Raw genomic sequence first — 10,575 nt, 5'->3', positions numbered from 1 at the left:
AGAGGTCCGTCTCCGTCATTGCTTGTTGCTACCACTACCGATACTAAGTTCCACTGTTGGTTTGTTCCTGCCACCTCCTTTGGCACCTTGTCTGCTGCATACTAAATAACAGGATATAATTTCACCACCACGATCTCGCTTAACAGAATTACACCTGGTGTCGAATCCACCTGCTAATCCGTAGGTTTTATAGAATTGGAAAATCAAGCATTGGAGTGCACTGTAGGAAGACAGCAACACAGTAAACTAATGATTGCTAATGGTGTACAAGGATGTTATGAACACAATGCATACAATTTTTGCATTGCAACTGGTCGAAATGTTATCACATGCCTACACTGCACCACAAACCAAACTGGTTACTACTGATTGTCTGTACGCCAAAGGGTCTGCCATGCATCGAGGACTGAACTTAAAGATCCTAACACCATATATTTTATTTTGTTACTAGTACTGCGTGCACTTAGTCCCCCTCTTAAGAAAAAAATCTAATATCCTTAACCAATTCAACACAGTTATACAAGGAATCTTTAGCAATTACAGTGTCGGAAGTTATAATTTTAATAACTAGAGAACACATAGACACTATTAAACGAGGGGGAAAAATGGGCTACTGGTTAAAGAAAGAAAGAAACATTCATTATTATGGAGGGGAATTATCCATGCACAGCATGTGTGCCGGTGCGTCGTAAGGGGGTGTACTGTACGATCATTTAGATCAATCGGATGCACGTAATCAATGGACTGGATGAGTGCACACGGTTCACACTTTAAGCTAAGAGAAAATTAGCCATATATATATATATATATATATATATATACACATCGACTTGTCGACTAGTATCCTGCCGAGCATCGATCCTCCTTGAGCCTCTCTTCTCCTTTCTTGTGACTAACATCCAAGAAGCATATTTGCCAGAAAAATCTTGCACTGGCTGCACCGGCGGGTTTCTTAGGGGATGTAGGTTGGCGTCCCCTCTCCTCATCTGATTCGCCTTAGTAGCAGGTTCCACGTTGCCTCCCGGCACCATCCTTACCGCATTGGGCTTGCCAATGGCCATACAAGCCACAATTGAAGCACCCCCTCGTACTCAATGGGTCTAACCTTTTGGTACATGGTGAATTTTGATAACAGCGGCTTCGTGAGATCGATTTCCACGCACACTCGGGCGAATTTCCTCTTAGAGACTAGGCTGGTAGCATTGTCCACTTTAATATATAGGACAGGCAACTCTTTTTGCAATTTTCCTCAGAAATTCCTCTTCCAAGTATTCGATGGGCAAAGAAAAGAACCTTACCCAGACAAGTAGCTTCTCTATTGTGTTGTTCAATGGGTCAAAATTTGGTTTCCATTCTTCTAGTATCATCCACGACCCTTCGTAGTCCCTAAGCAATTCGAATTTGGCTAGGGCGCAATCGGCTCGAAGACGGCCTCAGGTTTCTACATCCTCTGGATCGGAGTCTCTACAGAAGATAAGCGTAACTAACTTTCCGCCCAAGAACTTTGCAAATCAACAATCTGCGCCAAGGTTTTCTGATTCTTTCCTTCTCTTCATTCGTTATTGGGATCATCGGGTTACTTGGATCCATTCTGTCTTCCTCCATATATGACTTCATCATCAGAGACTGCATCCTTGTCCGCTAGGTCATTAAACTCCTTACGTCCCCAAGCGTGATTCGGAGTCGCATCCGGGCAGATTCCGGCGACATCAACTCAGCGTCGAGCGGTGTTTCTTGAACTCTGTCCCCTGACAGTAGCGGGGAAGACACCTCCATATCAGTCCGTCCTTTTTTCAACTTCTTAGCATTGCGGTCAGACATTTCTTGAACCTCCGGCGACTGAGAGGTCGCCGTCGGTATGGCGGTTTCAGAGAGAGAATCTGAGACTATTTCCATACGGTAGAGTACATTGAATCAATTCAATCCATGAGTTATTTTATTTGCAAGGGAGTGAGTCATTTAGTATTTCATTAAAAGTATGTATATTGTTCTAATATATATGGAGTATATAGATCTATAGATTTCATAATTTCTATTTTTTTTAAAAATCTAATATATCCGAAACTTTTTAAATAATCTGATAGTTTTTCATTATTAAATATCCGACGATTTAAACAAATTTTTTAATTGTATTAGGTTTACAAAAATCAATCCAAATTTGGAACAAATATGCCTTCCATGCCCCAATCCGTCCAAACCCAATAGTTATGCTGTGCAACCGAATGTACCATGCGTATGGTGCATACGGTTCAAAACGACATCGTTTTGATTAAAAACGCGCATCCCACTTAAAAAAAAAAAATCAGGTTCGACTCTCAGCAATAGCATTATTGTGGATATATAATTATGAAATTGTGGATATATAGTTATGAAATTGTGGTTATATAGTTATGAATTTATGGATATTTAGTTCATTCATTGTGGATATTTAGTTCAATCATATATTGTGGATATTTAGTTCATTCATTGTGGATTTTTACTTCATTCATTCATTCATTGTGGATTTTTACTTCATTCATTCATTCATTGTGGATTTTTACTTCATTCATTCATTCATTGTGGATTTTTACTTCATTCATTCACTATGGATATATAGTTATGAAATTGTGGATATATAGTTATGAAATTGTGGTTATATAGTTATGAATTTCTGGATATATAAAAATGCTATTGCCGGGAATCGAACCTGATTTCTTCTTTAAGTGGGACGCGCGTTTTTTTTTTTAACCAAAACGGCGTCGTTTTGCAACCGTATGCTGCAAGGTGCATTCGGTTGCACAGCATAATTTGCGGTCCAAACCCAGCTGATGCCTGTATAGAATAAGTGTAATGACGTCATTGGATTAGAAGTTTGAGTAAGTTAGGGTCTCTTTGGAAATTAGGAAAATAAATTTTGAAAAATGTTTTCTAGAAAATGAGTCATTTTGTAGAAAATATTTTTCTTTCCCGTATTTGGTTGTACAATAGAAAACTGTCGTTGTGTGTTTGGTTCATTGTTTAGAAAATGAGCGGAATTGTATTATTATTATTATTATTATTATTATTATTATTAAATGACATTCAGGTTGATTCTTACCCTTCAAAATGTAGATCAATTATGAAAGCATAATTGCACTTCTGTTCTTTGAAATCATTATTAATTTTACTGTAATTTACCTGCTTTCATCTTTATTATAGTGGTTTTTATCATTCATGTGTTTGTGGCACCTATAACTGTAGTATCTTCTTTACACTTCAAGTGTATTTAAATCCAAGTCTTTTATATGTGAAAGGAAATGTATTGTTTTTGAGTGCTAAAAAAGCCTATCATCCTCACTGTAAATGCCAAATCTAAAAGATACCATTATCTTTTAGTTTTTACTTAACTTTAGATGCTCTAATTTATGTTCTCTGTATGTACTACAACCGACTTTCTCATGCTTGTGTTCATTTCTTCAGATCTTTCGTACTCCTTTAGGGATGCTTTCCACTGAGCAAGGAGCTTATATTGCTGAATCCATACATTTTCAGCTAAGAACACAAAACAACCGAAAGGCCGTTGCATTTAAAATTTAATTCTATACTCATAATTGTTCTAAATTGCCTAAAACTTTCGGTTTTATAATATCAATTGGTAGGCATTTGTTTTAACTATTTTATTTATATTTTTATTCCCCTCTTTTAGACAAGGACAATGATAAGGGAAAGACAGTCGTTTGGTGAGAATTCAACTGAATGGTGAAGTTCGACTCAATGCCGGTGAAGTTCGACTCAATGCCAGTGAATTTCTCTGGTTTTTCAGCCGATCCACTCGGTACGGAAGGTACCCAAGTCATGGGAGTGTATCTCTCGGTGCCCTCACCGTCTTGTGAACCTACGTTCACCGGTAGTGCATGGGAATTCGCAACATTGTTGCCGTTCCCACCACTATTGTTCTCAACAACATTTTCCTCCCCATGAATTGGCAGTACGAGGTTCTCCATTTCTTCAAGAAAATTAGGAGACAACAACCAACGGGAAAACGAGGATAAAGTTTTAAGACTGTTGGATATCTCATTGGTAAAACCGAATAATAATCTTACAAAATAAGGATTATTATTTTCTGTAGAAAAAGTGAAGGAAAAGATGAAGAGATAGGCTTGTGTTTGGTGTAGGATTGTTAGCACGAGTCGAGCGGTCACTCTTTCCTTAAAACCTTATTTGCTACATCCTACAAGTGCTAGGAGCATTGTAGCTTAGGCTTCCCAGGATAAAACGTGCTACGGTTTAACTTTTGAGACCCAAACTTTGAACCCGGCGAACTTGAGCAAGGTTTTGAACACAATTTGGCTAAGAAAAGAGTAGAGGTAGAGAGTTCTGAGGCATGAAAACAATATGATTTCTTGTGTTTCACTTGATCAAAAAATTCTGCTGCTCTAACCTCTCTTATATAGGGTTGAAGGAATGAATAGCCTTTACTATGGCATTTAAAACTGACATTAAACTAAGCTTTGCAACAACTAAAACAACAGCCCACTACCTGAGAATTAAATTCAGAATTCAAAAATTGGAATTAATGCAATATTAATTCCGTAACGGATGAATTTAATCTTCACAATAGTAAGAACTTTCTGGTTCCAGACCGTTAGCGTACAGGAGGCCGAACCACGAAGGCTCGAAGCTACTTTCGGCCTCCAAGGCCGAGAGAGGTCTGCTGTTACCTTTCGGCCTCACCCAGGGCTGAACTCGCTGGCTAGTTTCGGCCTCTCAAAGCCGAAACCATCAGCACCGAGAGCTCGTAGCTACTTTCGGCCTCCAAGGCCGAGAGAGCTCTGCTGTTACATTTCGGCCTCACCCATGGCCGAACTCGCGGGCTAGTTTCAGCCTCTCAAAGCCGAGAGAGCTCTGCTGTTACCTTTGGCTAGTTTCGGCCTCTCAAGGCCGAAACCATCAGCACCCAAGGCCGAGAGAGCTCTGCTTTTACCTTTCGGCCTCACCCAGGGCCGAACTCGCGGGTTAGTTTCGGTCTCTCAAGGTCGAAACCATCCGAGAGCTCTGCTGTTACCTTTCGGCCGAACTCGTTGGCTAGTTTCGACCTCTCAAGGCTGAAACCATCAGCACGCAAGGCCGAGAAAGCTCTGCTGTTACCTTTGGCTAGTTTCGGCCTCTCAAGGCCGAAACCATCAGCACCCAAGGCCGAGAGAGCTCTGCTGTTACCTTTCGACCTCACCCAGGGCGGAACTCGCTGGCTAGTTTCGGCCTCTCATGGCCGAAACCATCAGCACGGAGAGCTCGTAGGTTAGTTTCGGCCTCTCAAGGACGAAACCATCAGCACCGAGAGCTCGTAGCTACAGGCCGAACTCGCTGGCTAGATCCATCTGCACCGAGAGTGAACTCTCGTGCTGGGAGGCCGAAACCATCAGCACCGAGAGCTCGTAGCTACAGGCCGAACTCGCTGGCTAGATCTTTCGGTCGTGGAGGCCGAAACCATCTGCACCGATAGCGAGAGCTCGTAGCTACAGGCCGAACTCGCTGGCTAGATCTTTTCGGTCGTGGAGGCCGAAACCATCTGCTCCGATAGTGAACTCTCGTGCTGGTCATGATACCAGGCCGAAACCGTAGCTACAGGCCGAACTCGCTGGCTAGATCTTTCAGTCGTGGAGGCCGAAACCATTTGCACGGATAGTGAACTCTCGTGCTGGTCATGATACCAGGCCGAAACCATCAGCACCGAGAGCTCGTAGCTACAGGCCGAAGTCGGTCATGATACCGAAGTTTGGCATAACTTAGCCCGCAAGGCCTGCCAATTTCTGGACGACATTCGTGCTCGCAGGTGCCAGCGCACACGAGTTAAAGCTTGAATCAAGCTTTTTGATCTCATTTTGGGATTTGATTTGCACCCCCCGTGAGCGCGAGAGAGAGCCTCTATGTTATACAATTCAATAAGCCTTAAGAGAGCTCTTGTATAAGTAGTGGTGCAAATCCTCTTCCCAAACCAATGTGGGACAAAAGCTTCACTTTTTCCTTTCATTGTTTCAACTTAATGAGTATACTTTGAGAATCAATATCTCATTCACCCATCATCCGTTTTGAGTGTACAATATATCAATCTATTCGTCTCACTACGAAGAACCCGAATCCACTTTGACCCAACCCAAATCAGATGTGGACCCCGCTGATAATTATACCACAAAATAGCCACTTAATATGTCATTTTATATATGGATTATTTTCAAATACAAACCCCCGTTAAAATACAAACCACCCTTAAAATACAAATTGTGTGCATGCAAGTATGTTAATATGTGCACGAGCTTTGATGGATGGTTGTGATTTTTTCCTCCTACGCACTGTGTGCATGTAAGTATGCTAAGGTGTGCACGAGCTTTGATGGACGGTTGTGATTTTTCCTCCTACGCGCTGTGGGCATGTAAGTATGTTAATGTGTGCACGAGCTCAAGTTTGAATTTTAAGGGGGAATTTTAAGTGGCGTAAGTTGACTAGACTTACTATCTAAGTAGTATGGGAAAAACTAGTCTTCTTTTATAAAGAAAGAGATAGAAACGGGAAAATCAAGAAAGATCTTATTAGCTTATTTCAAATTCGAGTCTAAGTTATTGAAATCGGTAATCAATTTGACCCTTTATCTTTGAATGCCATGAATGTTAATTGGTATATCACTAACCCTACCTCACTTTATTTTTATGTATATTTTTGTGTTTCTTAAATTCTTAAGTATTTATTAACTTGAGAATTTAAGTTGGTTATGATAATGCTTAGCAATTTACTTGTTCAACTTTATCCGGAAAAAGATGTTAATAACCCTAATACCCCACATCCGGATTCGATCCTATGACCTTATATCAAGGACATCCACAGAGTTGTCATTTGAGAACAAGGAGCATATCAATACATACATACATACATACATACATACATACATATATATATATATATATATATATATATATATATATATATATATATATATATATATATACTTTTGATGAATGTCAACCAAGTATCCTAAGTAAATTGCTCCCGGTTGTTCAATCATTTGATAACCAGAGTCATTCTTTGATAAATGATTGCTATGAGTCAGACTCAATAGAAATCTTTTTTAATTTTCTGTCGTTAAGGCGGCGAGCTGAACCAAGAATTTTCTTTCTTCCTCATGAATCAAATGACTATTCGCGACCCAGGATTCTATTTTATTATCAATCCAATCCCCGTTCACATTTTTTCTTTTTCTTAAAATGTATAAGATAATTAATATATATAGTACATAAGTATATGTGCGTATTTAAGAAAATTCCTAAATATTTATGAATACACATTTAGTCAATTTTGTAATTTTATTTCTTAATTACATTTTATATTTCCTTAATTATAATTACGAGAATTGTATTCAGAACTAATGGTTCATTTGCAAACTTTGAAAATATTTTCCAAAAAAAAAAAAAAAACAAAAACAACAAATTATTAGGTGCTTTGTTAGGATAGCTAATTAAACACTAAAAAACCCCGTAAAAAATTCAATACAAGTGTGCACCATAACTAAATAGTAACGCGCAAAAAGGTAGTAGAAATTTATTGCCATCCGAAGAATGAGGATTTCATTTCCAAGACTAAATGATGATGCAGATAGCTGTAGTACTTACTCTGGGGTTAACACTTAACTAGGGTCATTTTGCTCTCGACATAGCTGATCAAAAGTGGTTTTTTGTCCCAGTATCTTATATTAAGTGGCACAAGTTGACAACGCTTACTATCTAAGTAGTTTGGTTGGACAGAATAACTAGAAATTTTTAGTCAACTAGATTTTGTGCTTAAATTAAAATAAAGCCTATATTGGAAGAATATAGGATATACATTATATAGCACCTTGTTTATGGTACTCATACTATTTAGAAAATACCAATACACCATCTAGAGTTCTGAGTCAAGTATGAACCAAAACGGTTAACATTACTTTGCATGCCTACCACCCACTCAAAAGGTCGGCAACACACCACAAGGGGACATCAACTATGGTTGGAAATTAACACTAATTCAGCTTCCGCTACTATGAGGTTAGGTTTCTCTTAGATTCTATTATAGACTATATTTAGATCTAACATTGTTAAATATGCATTTTCATATATAGATATATATAAATATATATATGGCTGAATATGGATGGGATATAATTTCTTCTATGTATAGTAACCTCTATAGTACGCTTATCTCTACTTATTTTCCCTAAAATGGCAGTATGGTTTCAAGAGGCTCCTAAAAAAAATACCTGCAAGATGGATCTATATATGACAAATGGCCATATATTTACAAAAGCAAAAGGGTTCAGTGCTACTTGTGACACTGGACTTGGATCTCTAGCTATTCCATAATATTTGTTGCAGAAAATTCATGAAATGTCCATATTTTTTCAAGCATATGGACATAAGGCACAACTGGACTTTAGACATAGACATTATTTAGAGCAAATTAGGACGTACTCCATATAACTGAAGATCGATGGACAGAAATAAATGTTGATCTTTCTTGTGCAAAATTAAAATTTTCTCTCCTAATTAAAATAATCTGTTTGTATTTTTGTCAAGAATTATCCTGGGGAGACAACCAAAAAGCTAAGGGAAACAAGTAACTGTACAATAAAACTCTGATCTGATCTTTTCTACAAAAATTTGTCTCCACTAATTAATCTAATTAAGCTGTTTGTAGTCTCTCAAGATCTACTCGAGCTAGAGATGATGTGAAGAAAGGTATCCTCCAAGCAAGGTATTGTGAGTCCACCCATTGGATGATCAAATCCAAATTCGTCCTCAGCTTGGCACAGCAAGTCTTGGAAAGAAGGGTCCTTCAAGTAGGAAACTGGAATGACAAAACGCTTCTTCTCGCTCTCACCAACATAAACTGCAAAGTGCCCCTTAGGAACCTCACTTTCTCTGTTTGTTCTTGAAGAAGACCTTCTGAGGCCCTGCTTAGCACGGAGAATGCGAGTCATACTAATCGCCATTATATTCTGGGATGTTTAATTTCGATCTTCTTTAAGCAGATCAGAGGCAGTACTGTTAACCAGATGCTATAGAAACAATTTTAGAATGCAGAAACCAAGGTAGGAAATATTTGAGTGGGGTGAATACCAATTCAATTCTATATGTGTTTATATAGATCGTTTGGGAGGTGGATTGAGTGGCTAAGAGAAATAATTTAGATGGGTGGGCAGCCAGCTAGAAATTAAAGATAAGAAACATTACCACACATTTTTGTCATCATGAAATTATACATACAACTTTGTTGATAAAGACCTGCCTTTGAACATCATTCCCCACATGCATCAATGAAATTGAACATATAGAGAAAGCTCAACTACTTGTGTCATTCCAAGAAAACTAGCCAAATGAGAGAAGAAATTAAATGGAATTTGGCCATTTGGTAAGCATAACCATGTGGTTCCTCATTTATGTATGGCCACACTCTAGATATATCCCATATATATATATATTTGGGGTTGAAGCTAAAAGGCCCCATACAACTAACCATGTGGTTCCTCAGTGTCAATCATGTGGTTTTGCCTCCTCAACAGCTTAAAGACTGTCTTAGCCTCCTCATCACTTTAAATAGATCAGATCATTTCCTTATTCATCAAACACTGAAATTCATTCTACCCAATTTCCAAGGTTTCTACAAATCTTATTCTCTTCCATCCAATCTTTCTCTCTATTTTCTAAGTTAATATCATCATGATCAGTTCAAAGAGGCTCATTAAGCTGGCCAGAAGATGGCAGAAATTTGCTGCCATCCGAAGAAAGAGGATTTCATTTCCAAGTCTATATGATGATTCAGATAGCTGCAGTACAGTTTACAAGGGTCATTTCACTATCTACACTGCTGATCAGAAGCGGTTTGTTGTCCCTCTATCATATCTCGAGAATCATATCATTAGGCAACTCTTAAGTATGTCTGAAGAAGAATTTGGACTTCCAAGCGATGGGCCAATTACACTACCATGTGATGCAGTCTTCATGGACTACATCATTTCACTTCTTAGCCGAGGTTTATCTAGAGAACTTGAGAATGCACTGCTCGTTTCAGTTACTTCTCATCGCTGTTCATCAGCTCCGTTACTCCGAAATCAGGAATTGCTAGTTTGCTCATATTAATCTCAATAAATTTTGTAATATAAATGAGGATATATATTAGTTGTAGCTCAATACATGATGTCAAATGTACATATATAAATCCAATACACCAATACTTGATATCCAATATGTATGTTCAGTATTCTTATGACAAAATTCACTGCTATAATATTCTTCTTAAATCTTAATCTTCAGTTTGAAGAAATAATAATTCATATGCATGTTGATCATCAAACACTGCAATTCAGTCTTCCCAACATCTAAGGATTCTACAGAAGCTCATCAAGCTGGCCAAGATAACGTGAAAATAATTCCGTTGCCGGGAATCAAACCCGGGTCTCTCGGGTAAGAGCCGAGTATCCTAACTAACTAGACTACAACGGATTTGTCAATATACTTTGACCAACTCTTTCGTTATCCTTGTTTCCTGTTTCCTTGACCCAAAGCCAAATTTCCTTACATATATTTACAATTG

At 38.4% G+C, this 10,575-nt stretch overlaps 1 protein-coding gene across 1 annotated transcript; it reads left to right on the top strand.

The window, feature by feature from the left end:
• The first annotated feature begins 9,613 nt into the window (after positions 1–9,613).
• LOC109154133 (auxin-responsive protein SAUR68-like) lies at positions 9,614–10,219 on the top strand. The gene has a single exon (XM_019302000.1). The coding sequence runs from the start codon at positions 9,702–9,704 to the stop codon at positions 10,119–10,121; it is 420 nt and encodes a 139-aa protein (XP_019157545.1). The 5' UTR covers positions 9,614–9,701; the 3' UTR covers positions 10,122–10,219.
• The last annotated feature ends 356 nt before the right edge of the window (positions 10,220–10,575 follow it).

This window comes from Ipomoea nil, unplaced genomic scaffold (assembly GCF_001879475.1).
Source record: "Ipomoea nil cultivar Tokyo-kokei standard unplaced genomic scaffold, Asagao_1.1 scaffold2610, whole genome shotgun sequence".
NCBI classification, from domain to species: Eukaryota; Viridiplantae; Streptophyta; class Magnoliopsida; order Solanales; family Convolvulaceae; genus Ipomoea; species Ipomoea nil.
This window is presented reverse-complemented; position numbering and strand designations above follow the sequence as displayed.

Coding starts and splice junctions, on each gene's coding strand:
- LOC109154133 (XM_019302000.1), top strand. CDS start 9,702: ATGATCAGTTCAAAGAGGCTCATTAAGCTGGCCAGAAGATGGCAGAAA.